This window comes from Chaetomium globosum, genomic scaffold, assembly GCF_000143365.1.
Source record: "Chaetomium globosum CBS 148.51 scaffold_3 genomic scaffold, whole genome shotgun sequence".
In the NCBI taxonomy this organism is placed as follows: domain Eukaryota; kingdom Fungi; phylum Ascomycota; class Sordariomycetes; order Sordariales; family Chaetomiaceae; genus Chaetomium; species Chaetomium globosum.
The window spans coordinates 2,618,312-2,635,250 of NT_165978.1; the positions used below are offsets into that span (position 1 = coordinate 2,618,312).

At 58.0% G+C, this 16,939-nt stretch overlaps 5 protein-coding genes across 5 annotated transcripts; 3 read left to right on the forward strand and 2 right to left on the reverse strand.

The window, feature by feature from the left end:
• Positions 1–403: 403 nt before the first annotated feature.
• Positions 404–2,616, forward strand: CHGG_06150 (uncharacterized protein; the record flags this gene model as incomplete). The annotated part of the gene is made up of 4 exons (XM_001222244.1): positions 404–684; positions 1,048–1,078; positions 2,127–2,311; positions 2,439–2,616. The coding sequence occupies 4 exons, from the start codon at positions 404–406 to the stop codon at positions 2,614–2,616; spliced, it is 675 nt and encodes a 224-aa protein (XP_001222245.1).
• A 2,561-nt stretch (positions 2,617–5,177) lies between these two features.
• CHGG_06151 (uncharacterized protein) lies at positions 5,178–8,720 on the forward strand (the record flags this gene model as incomplete). The annotated part of the gene is made up of 3 exons (XM_001222245.1): positions 5,178–5,730; positions 5,921–6,139; positions 6,199–8,720. 3 exons carry the CDS (start codon positions 5,178–5,180, stop codon positions 8,718–8,720), a joined length of 3,294 nt encoding a protein of 1,097 aa, XP_001222246.1.
• Positions 8,721–10,884: 2,164 nt separating this feature from the next.
• CHGG_06152 (uncharacterized protein) lies at positions 10,885–11,985 on the reverse strand (the record flags this gene model as incomplete). The annotated part of the gene is made up of 3 exons (XM_001222246.1): positions 10,885–11,328; positions 11,499–11,851; positions 11,910–11,985. The coding sequence occupies 3 exons, from the start codon at positions 11,983–11,985 to the stop codon at positions 10,885–10,887; spliced, it is 873 nt and encodes a 290-aa protein (XP_001222247.1).
• Positions 11,986–12,344: 359 nt separating this feature from the next.
• CHGG_06153 (uncharacterized protein) lies at positions 12,345–13,914 on the forward strand (the record flags this gene model as incomplete). The annotated part of the gene is made up of 2 exons (XM_001222247.1): positions 12,345–13,330; positions 13,425–13,914. 2 exons carry the CDS (start codon positions 12,345–12,347, stop codon positions 13,912–13,914), a joined length of 1,476 nt encoding a protein of 491 aa, XP_001222248.1.
• Positions 13,915–14,304: 390 nt separating this feature from the next.
• On the reverse strand, positions 14,305–16,837 carry CHGG_06154 (uncharacterized protein; the record flags this gene model as incomplete). The annotated part of the gene is made up of 2 exons (XM_001222248.1): positions 14,305–16,171; positions 16,254–16,837. 2 exons carry the CDS (start codon positions 16,835–16,837, stop codon positions 14,305–14,307), a joined length of 2,451 nt encoding a protein of 816 aa, XP_001222249.1.
• Between the last annotated feature and the right edge of the window lie 102 nt (positions 16,838–16,939).

A 16,939-nucleotide genomic window follows, 5' to 3' on the forward strand; every position in this document is an offset into this window, starting at 1 on the left:
TGATCCGAGTTGCCGGCGGGTACCCTCACCATTTTCCCTTGGAGTTTTCTCAACTGCCAGACTTCGTCGAGGTAGTGTGGGGGAGGAGGCACGGCGATCACATGAAAGCGCTTGGCATTTGGGGTGCATCTCACCTTGACTACGAATAGTTTCCGATTTTGGCTTTGGCATCGTGACAACGCGCCGGGAAGAATCTCACCGTCTTACCTCTCCCTTCACGTCCCACCACCTTCGCTCCATGCTTGTCGGCCGAGGTAGGCCGACAGCAAAAAAGTCACACATAAAAGGGCTTTCCCATTCCCTCTCTCTCCACGAAAATGCAGACATTCGAAGGCAACCCAACCTCTCAAGCCCACTACCGCCCTCAACATCTACCCTCACCACCACCACCACCACCACCACCATGAAGCTCATCCCCCTCCTCGTCGCCTCCCTCCTCCCCATCGGTCTCAGCGCCAGCCCTATTGCCAGCGCGGACAATCTCGAATCCCGCAACCCCGGCGACGTCCTCAACCCCCGCACCGACGGCATCTGCAGGATTGTCAACGCGCCCTCGGGTGTGAATTGCCGATCGGGCCCGGGTACCGGGTACAAGGTGGTCCAGACCTTGAAAAACGGCCTTCTTCTCTGGTACCCGTGCTACAAGAGCGGAGAATGCGTCACCTTGAATGGGGCCGTCAACTGGTATGTGTTCATCGTAGCCCAGGCTGTAAATCGCAGACTGGATCTCGGTTTCTGGGCCCTGGCTGACCAGATTCCTCTTCCACAGCGGCTGGCATTACGCGTCGACCCGCGATTACTCGTGTTATGTCAACGGCCACTTTACCGACAACAACTGCAGTGCCTGTATGTCTTTTCCCTCCCTCCGAGTGACTCGCGTGTTGGATGGGCTAACATGGCTGCAGCCAAACTCCCCAAGTGTTAGTGGAGCCCACAGTTCCCAACTAGCGCTTTGTCGGCCGATTGTTGGGGGCGCCGAAGAGGCAGGAGGGAAGAATGCTCTCGAAAAAAAGATCTAGGGGACATCGTTGCAAATGGAAATTACAGTGTGTACGGGGCGCTCGAATTTCAGGAGATAGTCCTGTAATGTTAAAGTAATATGAAGAAATCATGGGGACAAAATTGCAGCTGCTCCCGACGAGGCCACTGGCTCAGCCGCTTCGCCCCTGGCTCGGCCTGGACCTGACAAGGCTGCCAACCCCCCCCCCCCACCCTGCCACGTGTGAGAGCGAGCCGTCCCTGAGCAGAACTTTCGATCCGATTGGATGGGTACTGCGGGGGTTTTCAACCCTCTCAGCCTTGTTTGGCCTTGGCCAACCGTTGGGTCATCTGTGGATGCTCGAGGACAGGTCGGAACTACCTGGAGCCTATCACGGTGGTCTGCGTTGCTGGGTGCTGCGGTGTTTGTAGCTGCGTGTGGCTTTGACTCGAAAATGACTCGATAACGACCGGAGAAGGAGAGGATCTAGAGAAGCCCCCGGATTCTCCTGCGGCGAGTCTGGAGCCATGCCAGGCTAAGCCGGCCCAAAAGAACGTGCGGATGACGGCCTCCGCGACTCTGCCTTTACCGATGGACGCTCAGGATTCGTGCCCTTCGTCCATTCCGGAAGGATGAACTTTGTACCTTGGGTCATCGTGTTTCGGTCCTGGGTTTCGTTGCACCGGAAAAACCATCTAGAACAATGTGCGTGAACGAATCGAGTCCAGGGCTTTCCGGGTTCCTGAGACAGAAATAGACGGGGGTTACTTTGCACCGACGGATATATAGGGTGAGGCCTTCTTCCCATCTCGGTTGATCGGCCTGGGGTTGCGTCGACCCGCCCACAGCTAAGCTAGCCGCGCCCAGAGACGCACCACCCACGTCTGAGCAAGACTGGTGGCACCGAGGATAAAGTAATCGAGCGGATGCAATATCAGTGAGCGATACGCTGAGATGCCCAAATTGGGGCCGCCCGATCCCAAAGTCTGCCGCCGCCGATTGCGGGGTGTTGGAGGCCCTAGTACGAGGGGCATGACGCGCACCGGACAGAACGGGAAGGATTCCAGATACGGATTGCAGGCTCGGTGGGGCACTTACTTGTTGATGAACCGGGCTCTTGAGAGAGAATTACTTTGTATGTCGATAGTTAGTATGGAGGAGTTGTCTGCGAAGTCACGGTTTCCCGGCTCATTCCGGTTTCAATGATCTTCAGATCTACGACGGGAATGAAAGCCAGGGTATCGTTATGAAAGACCTGCTGAAAGTGCCCGGTTATGCAGGTGGCTGTGCGAGCTCATCTCGTAACGGCGGGGACCGAGACGAAGGAATGCCGTAAGCAACACGTGGTGCGAAGCAGACAGCTGCGTATGAGTGTGCTGGGAACACTCATGCCCTCAATCAGATGCTGCAAGTGAACCGCCCCAAGGTTTCTTCAATGGATTGCGCTTGTGATGAGCAGGCACAATACGGCAGACGAGTTCTACGGACTTGCCAGGATCCTCTCGCCGCCAATGCGTCGGGTTTGGGTGGATCCTCTCGCCGATGACTGCCCCGGAACCCCGGGGCAGTCCGAATGGCTGGGTTTCTGGTCTCGCATTTCGCTGCGGCTCAATCGATCTGACAAGAAGACTGGTTGAGTTGGTTGGGGCTTGGGAGACGGCTGTCACCACTAATGAGGGGGATGTGAAACAAAGACTCGATTGAACCATAAAACGCTGTTAAGTGGGCCGAATTGTGACGGATTCCAGGCGTCATGTTGTGCAACCGGACGGCAGCTGAGGTGAGATTGTGATGGGGAAGAGAGAGATGCAAACCTGAGGGGAGTTCTAGGTCGGCGCCTAGGACAGAGAGTTTCAGTTGAATGAAACGGGATCCGCTCAGTTGGAACCTGGAACCCAAGGTTCTCTTGGTAAATCAGATTTGGGATCAATCAACAAACGAGAACAAACCACAAACATAATGCGGGAAGGAGCGAGCCGGGCAGGGCATTCACAACGCGCTTTCGACTTGGGTTCTAAATTTCGACAATCAAGCGATTTAATCCTTCAAGTGCCCAAGGCAAGAGCCAACTTGCCCCTGTTGTTGAAGTAGGGCAAAATAAATTGCGCATCTGTTCTCTTGACTCGCGTGAAGACTCTCAACCGGAAAGCGGGCATTATAGGACCAAAGGACCAAACAGCTCACCACGTGGGAAAGAGGGGCTATGAGGAAGGAGAACAAAGCGACGGGAGAAACGGCCGAGGTACATACAAGACAAGTGAATTGATTAGGTACTTGATTGAGACTGGGAGTTGAAAGCTTCAATGCGGGTTTGCTCAGGGCCTTGAGGAATGCTACACGCTCAAATTGACCATTTTCGAGATTGTTCTGTGTGGATTTCGGCAGCATTGTGACCTCACTGCCCCCTGTGCCTCTGGGGAACCGCCCTCACGCGGATCCCGAGGGCCCTGCAGTGTTGGTTTCCGCTGGGGGCATGGCGGGGCTGGTTCCTGCTCAAGGCACGCCCTCTGACTGGTCGGGGGGTCATCACTGTGGAGCGGAAATGTGGTTGTGGAGTCGGCCTTGGCTTAATATTGGAGACTCCTTTTTGTTAGCCTTGGCCCCGGGGCCAGTCGCTGTGTGGCACTTGCTTGCAAAGCAACATTAGCACTCAGGTTTCCCGCTTTGAACGCAGTGTCGACCGATGACCCTAGGGCCGCATCGCTCAATGGAAACGGTCAACCGCCATCTCAAGTGACGTCCCCTCGCGCCCGCACCCCCTTTTTTACTTTTACATCTGCTTCCCTTGTCAGCGGCCTTTTCCCCTTGTGCTGCTCCACCGTCCAGCTCGACGCTGGCCAGCATCGATTTGTTCCCCTTTGCCCGGATTTGCAGGTTGACTCCCTCCTCACCCCCCAGACACGCCGGCGAGCCACTCGATACGAGACGAGACGAGACGATACATCTTGCCACACCTGCGACACCTGCACATCTGCACGCGTTTCCGGTCGACTCGCTCAAATATTGTCACGACTCGAGATTCCCGTGTATTTTATTCTGCCCCACGGCTTTCTCCGGTTGCTCCGAGTTGGTCCATCGTCTTTGCGGCTCCTTCCAGGCCAGTATCGTCCTGCCGCATTGACCGTGCTTGATCGCACTGTTGGACCAACGGACCTCTCCTGACCGAACTGCCTTTCGCTCTGGCCCCAAGCTTCGTTTCGTGTCCCCGACATAGCATCAAAAAACGGGGCTCCATCGCCATCTCTACCACCGTTCGACCGATCTCGACCGGCGATCTCGTCCGACCATCGAAGCTTATCGGTCCATACCACTATCGCTCCGCACTGACAGGATTCACGACGAGCACCGATCAACAACTTTTAATCATTTCAGACCTCCAGAATCGGATCCGCTGTTGAATTTTACATACTGTCGGTGATCGGCACTGGGAGCAAGCAGCTTTGCTGTAGAAGATCGTCAGGACATTCTTGTGGTTGCTCGGCCGATACTCAGGGGTCTGGGCATATTCGCTCTGTGCTGTCTCGTCTTTGAGCGTGTGCACCTGTCCTCACCAAGTGTTCCTACAGTCGAAGTACAATCGAGAGAGGTTGCCGAACTGCTAGAAACCCGCGGGCACCACCCGCATCCAGGGCATTCCAAGCGCAGGGTCTATCCCCATTGCAACGCATCCCTAGCACCAGGCAACGCCACTCGCCGGAGTTAAACCTGCAGCAAGTGGATCTTGGGGCTGTCCTGCACCACGCTCGACTTCATGGACGGCCAGCCTGTAGCGGCTGAACCCAAGCATCATTCCCAGTCCCACGCTTGGTCGGGCACCCCTTCTGCCTCTGCAACACCGAGGGTAAAATCCACGTCGCCATCCGATTCTTCGACGGGCTATTTCGGCTCCCAGCTGGAGCTCCTCCCCATCCTCTTCCCCCAGCAGCAACTCTATCAGGACAAGCTCCTCCAGTACAACAAACTCGTTTCGGCCGGCCGGGGCGGTGGAGGTGGTTTGCAGACGCCGCCACTCCCTCCTGTGGTTTCCTCCCCGCAAACAAAACCCTCCACGCGGTCGCGGTCCTCTTCTAAAGTGTCAAACAAGGATAACACCCACACAAAATTGACCGCCCAAAGCTGTCATGGGAATAGGCCAGCGAAATCATCAGAGATCGCCGAACGCGCGCTTATGAAATCGGGAAAGGAACCTTCCAACAAAATGGCGGCCAAGAAATCGTCGGACGTGTCCGCCCGGCTCCCACCCTCGGCTACCCAAAGCGCGCCATTCGCGGCCGCGCAGTCGAGCTCGGTACCATCAACGCCTCACCAACATCCCCGAAAATTCTCGTTCGAATCACGCGAGCACTCGCCCGGCGCGACGCAGAATCATTCCCCCCGCTCTGCCTACTCCGAGACAAACGGCAGCGTCCCTTCGCTTCGACCACTCCCCCCTAGGCTTGGAGGATGCCGATTCGAGACCGCGATCCCCCACTCGCGACGCCGAATGCCCTACAGCATCGGGACGGACAGGCTTGAAAATCTGAGCGCGGATAAGGTGAAGAGCAAGCTCTCGGACGAGGAGGAGTCGAAACTTGAAAGCCACATCCAGGAGTTGTTCAGCAGGCTATTACCGACAGATGCGATTGAGATGAACCGGCGAAAGCTGGTTGACAAGCTCGAGAAGCTCTTCAACGATGAGTGGCCGGGCCACGATATCCGAGTGAACTTGTTTGGGTCGTCAGGAAACCTTCTATGCTCCGATGACTCTGACGGTAGGTGGTGTTTCCAAGGACCCTGGATAGAGTCCACGCTAACATAGCGCAGTCGACATCTGCATTACTACCCCCTGGCGGGAATTGGAGAGCGTCTGCTTGATCGCCGATCTCCTGCACCGGCGTATGCGCAACCCCCCCTCCCCCCTCCCCGCCCTTTCGCGTTTGGCCAGAACCTAATGGAAACTAGATGGGATGGAAAAGGTCGTCTGTGTCTCGTCTGCCAAGGTGCCCATCGTGAAGATTTGGGACCCTGAACTAAGCCTGGCTTGCGACATGAACGTCAACAACACATTAGCTCTGGAAAACACTCGCATGGTACGGACCTACGTTAGCATTGACGACCGCGTGCGACCCCTGGCCATTATCATCAAATACTGGACGCGGAGGAGGATCATCAACGATGCAGGTTCGCGACCCCCAGCTCATTTTACCGTGATTGCGCCGCTTCTCACACCTCCTACCTAGCTTTCGGCGGGACCCTGAGTTCTTACACCTGGATTTGCATGATCATTGCGTTTCTACAGCTCCGCGAGCCCCCAGTACTGCCCGCGCTCCACCAACGGCACAACCTGAAGCTACTCAAAGCGGATGGCAAGCGCAGCGAGTTTGCTGACGACATTTCAAAGCTCCGAGGTTTCGGCGCGAAGAACAAGGACAACCTAGCGACCCTCCTCTTCCAGTTCTTTCGGTTCTACGCCCACGAGTTTGACTACGACAAGCATGCCCTGTCAATACGAACGGGGAAATTACTAACCAAGACGGAAAAGAAATGGCATATTGGTTCGAACAACGCCCTTTGTATCGAGGAACCGTTCAACACAATACGCAACCTGGGGAATACGGCCGACGACACGTCATTTCGGGGCCTACACATGGAGTTGCGGAGGGCTTTTGATTTGATTGCGGAAGGCAAATTCGAACAGTGCTGCGAGGAGTACGTCTATCCCAAAGAGGAGGAGAGGATATGGCAGAAGCCGGCGCCGGCGCCAAGGCCGATCCTGGTGAGGAGTGCTTCGCAGCAGCATGGTGGTGGCGGCCGCAGCCGCGGCGGGTTCCGCAGCAGCCGGCAATTCCGGAATAACAACGCGAATCGAAGGGGGTCGTCTGGCGTTGGTTACGAGAACAACCAAACTTTCGCCCAAGGAACACTCCCTCCTACCTTGACTGCGCAGGATCTCTTGTGGTACCAAGCGCAGAGCCCCCACATCGCCGTGCCCCAGGAGCTCTTGACCACCTCGCTCAATGCTTTAGCCGCGCACGAGTCGATGCGGTTCCAGCTGTACACCCAGCTCAACCAACAACAGGTACTCGCCCATGCTCAACGAATCCAGAATACCTCGGCGACGGATCGCTCTCGTACCAACTCCTTCGACAACCCACCATTAACAGCCCCCATCCGACCCGAGCTTATGTATGGCTTCGGATTCCCGATCCAGCCCTCCCCGTATTATCACCAGGCATTCACGACTTACCCTTCCTCGCCGGCAACAGTGGCTGCAACAACCAACGGGCAATCTGAATTCCGCCGGAGTCTCCATCGTAACGCGGCGGCAACGGACGCGGCCACCTCCCCTGGCACTGGTACCCTTAGGTCGCAATCCCAGCCAGCTTCGAGGACGCCAATGACTGCGTCGCAGTCCATGGCCGCATACTCAACGTCTAGCCAAACGTATAATGGGGTTTCCTCGTCGCAGTTACGCCAAGTGAACGGCTTCGTCCCAGACGAGGCAGGTGATTTGGGGTTCGACGATGCGTCTGCAAAGGTTCTTTCGGACTCGCCGCCCCAGGACGACGACCCGCGTTACGTTGGGTACTATGTGAATGACCACTCGAGCCAGAACCGACAAGCAAATGGATTTCTCAGTAACGGCACGCCTAGCAACGGCAAGGCGTCGGGCGAACCTAGCCAGAGCAATCAGGGGGGAGGAGGGCGCCGCAGGCTGTCGACTGATCAACTGCCCCAGTCTGTCCTCGATCGGAGGATGAAACGGACATCGCGGTCGCCTTCGCCCATGGGGCATGCCAGGAATATGTCGGTCGGAGTGAGTTCTGCACCGCTGCTCTCGACCCCCTTTCACCAAACCAACGGGAAGCTGCCATCGAAGCCCCTGGTGGTCAATGGAACGGCGCCTAAGCCAGCCTCAGCTGTTGGGCCTGTCCACCCTGCGGCAGTCCCTGAACCGCTGGCTACCAATGGCATCGGCCATCATGACAACGCCTTGCACATCCAAGGTGTGAGTCCCAGCAGCACGTGGCCTGAGCCGCATACCACTCCCTCGCCCAGCAGCGCCGAGCCCGTCGCAACGCCAGTGTCGCAGCGGCCGGTCATTGTGAACGGCTCTTCGACTAATCGCTCCCCTTCCACCATGCCGAATATGATGGACGCATCATTCCAGCAACGGCTCGCCATGGGATCCGGCGTTCAACTGCCTTATTCAGCGGTCGCCGGGGATCCCAACAACCTGGCGGGATTTTCACGGATCCACACTCGACAGCAGCTCGCGCCATTGGACCTAGCTATGGGAGACTTTGCGGTCCATCAGGAGTTGCCGCATCTCTCCCCTGTGTATGAGCATCGCACGCCGTCACCGACAGTGGCCCGGAGGTTCGAACCGTCGCCCATCGCTCCGGCGCCAGGACTGCCCTCGATGAAGGAATATTCCAAGTCCTCGCACAAGTCCTCAAACCATAACAACAGGTCACCGAACGGCTCGTCGGCCCGCCAGCAGCAACATCAACAAGACTTCACGACCCGGTCGCCCGCCCATGACCACAGGATCAACGGGCTTGCGAGAGAAAACGGGCATGTCCGCGCCGCGAAGAGTCAGACCGAGTCCTTCAGCGGCTGGCAAAAGTCCAAATCGCGCAAGAAGGGTGTCGCGGACCTCAAAAACGCAGCGACCAGCAGCAACGGTGGCGGGAATGGCAGCGGCTTCTCCCACAGCGAGCCGCCGCCCAAAAACGACGCCGACCGCAAGGGTGGCTGAGCAACCCGCTCTTCAAGGGTGGTATTGCGGTGTCGTACCTGAGCTGCTAGTCAGCTCGCCAGCGCGCGTATGCCGGTCTCCTCAGGGCTAGATCGGGCCAACCCAGGCCAAGGGGTGGGCTTTCAGGTTGGCTGGCCGGCTGGGTGGACTTTCTTGGATACCTCAGTGTCCACGGCTCCAGTCTCTGATCCACCAGTTTGCAAGGTCTTCCTCTCTGTATGCCTTGAGGGCTCTTGCGTTATTGGACAGCTGCCTTGATTCTTCAGGATCTTGTCATCTGATTTGAGCCCGCTACTGTATGGGCGCGCATCTAAGGCTGGCGTTGTGGAGTTTAGCCTGTCCCGAATTCGGGGAGGAGTTGGTGCGGTTCAGTATGGGCAAGTGGGCCACTTTTGTGCCCGCCATACCTGGCACGGCGGGTTTTATCGCGGGAGTCATGGGAATTCCGGGAATCATAGAGCGTCACGATCTCTGTCGACCGGCCGAGCTCGACAAGCGGACGTTCACGCTGAGGTGGGACGAAGCGAAGCATTGTTAGGATTATCAGCGATGAGAAATGGACGGGTTGGGTTGATGGTGGTACGGACAGAGATGGCATGGCGTTTCCGGGCATCGCAAAGCGGGGGGGAGGGGGATTCAACTCGGCGCGGCTCAGGTTCATGGTCGAGGGGTGTTTGGGCAGCAGAATCCTAGTGGAAGAGATGTTGATGGTTGGTTGGTTCACCAACCTGTATTCGGCTGCGTCTGTGTTGTCGGTCTACTGCGGGAGAAGAGAGGGCCAGGGTTTTTATGTTTACCCCTTTTTGCCCCCTTTCAGTGTCTCATATGTTTTTGTGTGCATCATGGGCTTTATAGAACGGGATACCATGGTTCTGGTTCTTTACTGTCTGGTCGTCTGGTTCTGGTCTGGTTTTTGCTGTATCGAGAGAAACGAAACGGAGCGCGCAGCGGAACAAAACATGGCAAGAGAGGATGATGAGAGGAGGGAAAGAGAGAGACTTGTTCATTACCATGCCATACCATACCCTTCCCATACCCCATACCCCATACCCATAACCCCCACGTTACAGAATACAGACAGAAGGAATGAAAATGGAAAATTCTTAGTGTGTTGTCCCTGGTGGCGTGAATTGTGTTCCGCTCCTAAAGTGCGTGAAGTATCGCTCTCTGAATAAATACATGTTGGATGACGGTACGAATACCACTGAGTGAAGCAATCACCTCTTTCGACCTCATTGGCTCATCCCTGGGCCGTCGAAAAACAAGCTTTGTCTAGGAGCCTCACCCGCAGACCGTCATCTGCGGTCAGATCTTGGCGAGACGCCAATCTCGCGGTAGTGGATGTCTGATTTGGCGCCTTGTGCATGGTATGGTATCCATGACTCGCCTCTCGAGTGGAACAAAGAAATGTACTTTGGCCAGAAATTCCCACCCCGCCGCCGCCCATCATGCCCAGCCTCTTTGGCACTTGCTACGTGTTCTAGATTGGCCTAGAACCCAAACCTTCCATGATCCCGGAATCCTAACCACCCAACTCGGTTTTGTTACGTGGGCCTGACCGAGGCAGAACTCTCTCTCTGTCTCTCGCTCACACACACATACACTCTCTCTTAAACACACACTCTCACAAATTGAGGGCTTGTGAAGCTGGTAGGTGGGACGGCTATGGCCTTGCCGATACGCAGAGCTCGATCGACTAGAGCTGAGGAGTGATGGGTAAAGTAGCGGTCGGAGCGAGAAATTGGAGAGGCTGGAGGAAGGGAAGTGAGACTTGTCTGCCAAGTGGCATGTGGTCGGACTATGATCTACTACTTGACTGTGTCTTGTCACGTTCTCGTCCTACCCAACCGATACAGACATGCATGTCTCACCGAGGCAACGCAATTCCCCGAGTAATGTTGACGAACCCAGGTCTTAGATTGCAGTAAAGGAAACCATGCGTTTACCTAAACGCCAGTGCTAAGCACATGCTCAAATAGCATAATAGACCTCGATCTTGGCCGACTCGACGAAATTGGCCCAGGAAGGGAATCTCGCCTTGGACCAGAGGGTCACAACATCACCCAATTTGAGGTCGCGGACAAATTTGCCGGTACCTGTAGCCTTTCCTCGGCCCTGTCTTTCGAGTTTGGTCGCAGCTTCGACATCGCGCTCTGGGTCGACGTCATCCGTGTAACTCCAGACCACGCGGTGCTCCAGGGCTTTCCTTCTCCGCTGTCAGATTGCACTGGACCTTGAGTTGATCGGACGGATGAAGCTCGTGCTTGAAGATGTACGCGTTTTGGACCTCTCCTTCCCACTCCACCTCTGGAATCACGGTGCACAAGTCGTCCAGCTTCAGGGATGGTTCTTGGAGCCGCTGTTCCGTTTGGTCTGGTTGCTCTGGCGAGCTTGTTTGGGCGGGACTGGTTTTGCACCAACGTTCCAACCCAGCTTCGAACCATGACCATGAGCCGTGGTATGTACCATGGTCGTCTCGAGAGCCGCCCCAGCCTTGGTCACGGCTACGAATGGTGAAGACGATGCGACGACATGGCTGTGCGAGTAGCGATATGGGCGATGCGATAAGCTGCTGGAAGTCATCGGCCGAGTACTCTTCCCCAGGCGGCTGCGGTTTCAGTAGTGTTCTTTCAATCGCCGAATCGTCGGTACTGTGAGAGACGCGCTTCCAGTTATGTAACCCAAGGGGAACGGAGCGAAGCTAGGCCGGGAAACCGTCAATCAGCACGTTGCAAAGTTAGAGGACAAAGGCCGCAACGGGGCACGGGGTAAACATACTAGGAACATATCTTCAGCCCCAGTGCGGCTACTCCCAAGAGTGGTATTATTCCCCCGTGCAATCACGGTAGTGCCATTGAGTTCGGTTGTAGTGTGTGGCCAGTACTCGGCGAGGTCAACAATCTTGTCGATGATTTCAGGAGGTAGAGTGAGAGCCTTGGTCAACATGGCCTTGGCGACGATAACGTCAACGATGCTAGGGTCATATCGACCTCCCCCAGCACTGCTAGTGGCAGCTGCATTAGAGCCTGTTGTGGACATTCTCCCTGATTTCCAGATTGGATACAAGTAACAAGCGAGAAGTGATGCGCCGAGCGTAATCGTGAACTTTACGTCGATGGTCATAAAAAAGACTGGCAGTTGGTGAAAATTCAGGAATACCGTGTTGTATAGAAGCGAGAGGTAAGGCACTTGCTCTCCAAAAGTAACTGGTCAGGCAGCAATGGGAAGCGTCGTTGATAGCTCGTGCCTTGTACTTGTAAGACATCGTGGGAGTTGAACGCGTGGGGCATGACATCACCCCACAATCCGCCAAGAGCTGAAACGATACAGGGGTCGAAGCGGGGCTGTCACTCGCTTACCTTAGCATTTATGCCAAGAAGGCACGTGAAATGGCGAAATACCCCAAAACGGAGACTCGGACGAAACCGAAGCAGTGAATTGGAAATACACCCACGGCGCCGGTAACGGCCCCAGCAAGGGTCCCGGCGCCCATAATATATCCCTCCCTCCACAACGACAATTGATGTGCAGCTCTTGGATTACAGGTTACCTACCATATCAGAGCCGAGCTGAGTCCTTGATCCACCCACCGGCACTTCTTGTTGCCAAACAGACACACACAGCATGAAGTCGCAGCGAGTGACATCGACCCTGCGACATGCGAAAACCGTCTTCACCACTGCCGCCGTGCCCCGGCGGCCCGTCCACCACCACACCGTGAAGCCCGCCTGCCCCAATGCGGCGCGATACCTCCACGGCCAGGCTACCCGCCGTAGCGGCGCACCCTCAAACCCCGCGATCAAGTTCCCCTGCCTCGACGCCCTCGAAACCCGCTCGGCCACCCTCGAGCAGCAAGCCTCGACCCGCTCCGACAAAAGCGGCCCGGAACCATCTTACACCGTCGGCGCGACCCAGACCTACCGCTGCCAGGACCCCCTCCTCCTCGACCACGGCGGCCAGCTGCACGAGTTCGACATCGCCTACGAGACATGGGGCCAGATGAACGCGGCGCGGAGCAACGTGATCCTGCTGCACACGGGACTCTCAGCCTCGTCGCACGCACACTCAACCCCCGAGAACCCGCAGCCCGGGTGGTGGGAGAAGTTCATCGGCCCCGGCCTGGCGCTCGACACCAACAAGTACTTTGTCATCTGCACCAACGTCATCGGCGGGTGCTACGGGTCGACGGGCCCGTCCAGCATCGACCCGCTCGACGGGCAGCGGTACGCAACCCGCTTCCCCATCCTCACCATCCAGGACATGGTGCGCGCGCAGTTCCGGCTGCTCGACCACCTCGGCGTCGAGACCCTCCACGCCAGCGTGGGCTCCAGCATGGGCGGCATGCAGTCGCTGGCCGCGGGCGTCGAGTTCCCCACCCGGGTCGGGCGCATCGTGAGCATCTCGGCCTGCGCGCGCAGCCACCCCTACAGCATCGCGATGCGGTACGTCCAACGGCGCGCGATCCTAAACGACCCCAACTGGAACCGGGGCTTCTACTACGGGCGCGTCCCGCCCCACGTGGGGATGAAGTTGGCGCGGGAGATCGCCACCATCACCTACCGGTCCGGCCCCGAATGGGAGCAGCGGTTCGGGCGGCGGCGGGCGGACGGGTCCAAGCCACCGGCGCTGTGCCCCGACTTCCTCGTCGAGACCTACCTGGACCACGCCGGCGAGAAAGTTCTGCCTGACCTACGACCCCAACAGCCTCCTCTACGTCAGCAAAGCGATGGACCTGTTCGATCTGGGCCGCGCGAACCAGCTCGCCACGGCCGCGCGCCGCGCCGAGCGCGCCCTCCTCTCCGCCTCCGACTCCCCCAACGACCCCTCCCCCGGCGGCGGAACCTGCAGCCTCACGCTCCCGGACAAGCCCTACGAAGAACAACCCCAACAACCCGACCCCACCCCCGGCACCACCAACCCCACCACCCCAGGCATGGGCACACCAACCCCCCCCGCGGACCTAATCGCCGGCCTGGGCGTCCTGCGCTCCCACCCGGTGCTGGTGCTAGGCGTGGCAAGCGATATCCTGTTCCCGGCGTGGCAGCAGCGCGAGGTGGCCGAGGCGCTTCGGGCGGCGGGCAACGCGCAGGTGGAGCACCACGAGCTGAGCGAGGTGCAGAGCCTGTTCGGGCACGACACCTTCCTGTTGGATGTGGAGGGGGTTGGGGGCCAGGTGCGCGGGTTTTTGGGGTGAGAGAGGTGAGAGGTGGTAGGGTAGGGGTTGGGGGGAAGGGATAGAATGGGTTTGTAGAATGGGGGTGGTGATGGTTGTCATTTTGTTTGGCGTTATACCCCTTTTTGGAGGCAGGTCATCTGTTTGAAGCGATAGCATGTAATGCGATGAATTGACCATTTGTGTCATCCAGTGTAAACTCTATCCTGATATGCTTATGAAGGTAACAGTGGAAAATCTTGGTAGATGGGGTATAGAAAGGAAAGATGGTATCAGACAAATGATCTATGTAACGCAAGGAAAATGATTGTGTGGGAATAACGAGTGCTTCAGATAAATCCAGTCCCGTAAGAATCCGTCGTTCCCGCCTTCGGTTTCGTCCCTCCTGACGTCTTCGGTCTCCTGACGTCTCTAATACTCGGGCCCACGCGCCATGCCGATCCCCATGAAGGCCGCCGAGTCATCGTCGACGTACCCGGATAAGTCAGCAGGAAACTTGGAGAGGAAGCTTGGGGAGGCGGCTAGCCCGCCACCACTGGTTGGTCCACCAGGGCCGCTAGATGTAGATGGCCGTCCGTCCATCGTTGTTCCGGCGGCGGGCGACGACCGAATGGGCGGCGTCCATAGTCCGCCAGGGCTACCCAAGGTCGGATCACGCGACGGCGCGTCGGGGGAGAAGTTGAACTTCAAATTGAGTGGCGCCGGGACGTTGGAGCGGGTAAACTTGGCCGATGCCTCAGTCTTCACCTGTGCCTGGGATGGGTCTGAGGTTGGGGGAGGCAGCGTCGAACCCACGTCGCCGCCTGGTGACGCCAGCGACCATGTGGTCGAGTCCGGGGTGGGTGGCCCGATAACCCCTGGGCTGGGGCCGAAGTCGAACTTGAAACCCGTATCAACGACAGGGTTCGGGCGTGGTCGCTCGAGTGTGTCGACCGTTGGCGCCGGACTGGGCTGACTCAAGTCGCGCCTAATGTTAGGATGCCGGAGCTGGGGCGTGTTCGTCCGCGAGGGCGGGGAGCTGTGCGAGCTATAGTTGTCGGTGCTACCACTCCTCGAGGCGGGGGTGGGCGTCCCGCCACGACTATTAACTACTTTGCTAGGCACGCCATACTCTTCCAGCCCGGGCCGGCGTGGCAGTGGTCCCCGCCTCGGTGGACCCCGCATGGGGCTTTGCGGCCGGCTGATAGCCGCAGGAATAGGAGCCGGAGGTGACATGGTAGTACAAGGGGGCAGGGCCAGGGGCATTTCGCGGGGAACCGGAGGTGACATGATGCGGAGTGGCGCTGGGTGGATGGAGAGGATTGGACCATCGTCATCATCGTCGTCATGATCGTCCTTAATCACGTCGCTGTAGACGCTGCTGCTCGTACTGGTTCTATTGTCTACCGACCCTGGTAGTTTTGGCACTGGGTGTGCATGCTGCGCGCTTAGGAGTGTCTTTTCCAGTTCTTCGATCCTCATCGAGAGACTGTGCTGTCTAGGGGTCTTGGACGTCAGAGTATCGCGTTTTGCGATGACATTCTGAATCAGGGGGCGCACAAACTGCTCCCCCGAGTCGTCGTCGACGGAGAGTCTCCGGATTGAGCCAGACGGCGATGTCACGGTGGAGGGAGAGGTCAATGAAGATATCAGTGGCACCAGTCCTGGCCTTTCCGGGCCTGGCGTGCCTCGCCTGCTCCCAGGTGCTTCCGGCTCCGAACTGAACACGGCAGTAGCATGGTGCTCAATGGGAGGCGGATTTCGAACAGCGGCACTCCGGAGCGCAGGACCTTGCGAGCGAAAGCCATTAGCACCGGAAGCGCCATGAGGAGGACTTGGTGACCGGAAACCGCCTGCCATATTCGCTAGGGGACCCGAACCCTGTAGGGGGGGTGGCCGGTAAGGACGAAAGACCTTTTCCGGAGTGTCCTGAGGAGTAGGACCCGGGGGGCGAGAGTGGCCACCTTGCGCCGGAGGGCCAGGAGAGGGGCCTTTAGGGCGGAACTGTTGGGGGCCGGGACCATTCAGTCGAGGCCCAGGCCCGGGTCCTGGCCCGGGCCCATTGGCAGCCGGGCGGGAAGGCCGGGGGTTGCGACATTCACTAGCAGGGCCGAGTGGTCCCTGGCGTGGTGGCCCCTGGCCGGGGGGCTGGGGAAGACACTGTGTCGGAGGACCCGTGGGAGGCGGCCCTTGGTGCCACGAGGGGGCCTGTGCTGTCCCGTTGCGGCTCCCAGGCCTCATGTCCGTGTCACCTCTGAACACAGGACCTCGCAATACCAGCTCCTCCGAAAGGCTTTTGCTGTGGCTCCAACGGCGAATGTGGAGCGGAGGGAACCCCCTAGCTGTCAGAAGTGCTCTCGGTCGACTTTTGTCTCTCCAACCTTTCCATGTCTAGCCGAGCCGTCTCCCTTTCCTTCTCCAATTCCTTCTCCCTCCTCTTAGCATTCTTCTCCTCCAGCTCCCGCTTCTTGACTGAGGCCATGACAGCGTCCACCATGTCGTCCGCCTCTTCGCCAAACACCGACCCCGTTTCCGCATTGTCCGTGGTAGGAGTTGGAGGGAGGTGTATGGAATCGACCATCGGAGATCTGGGCGTGGACGGACCGGAGGGAATGTCCCTTGCGAAATGGACATCCAAGGGGTTGACCCACGGTTTCACCCTGCCGTTTGCAGTTCCCGGCCGCGATCCGACCCCGGGCCCGGGGCCGGCAAGGCTCGTCGAAGACCCATTGTTGGCACCAAATCGTGCACCAAACCCCGGTGCCGGAGCCGCCAGACTTGTCGAAGACGCATTGTTCGCTCCAAATCGGGCTCCGAGGCCAGGCGCCGGGCCAGCGAGGCTCGCCGAGGACCCGTTGGTGGTGCCAAATCGAGTTCGCATATTCGCTTCGGAGGCGTGAGGCCTGAGGACGACGCTCGCCTGGCTACCCGACCGCACAGGGCCGGAGGTAGTCAGATCGGCCATGCTGGCGACAAACCATATTATGCGTGTCCCGGTTGGCGTATGGAGTGCCGCCACTGCCATCGGCTGAGGAGTACCACTCCGGAAGCGGATCGAATGCTCCCG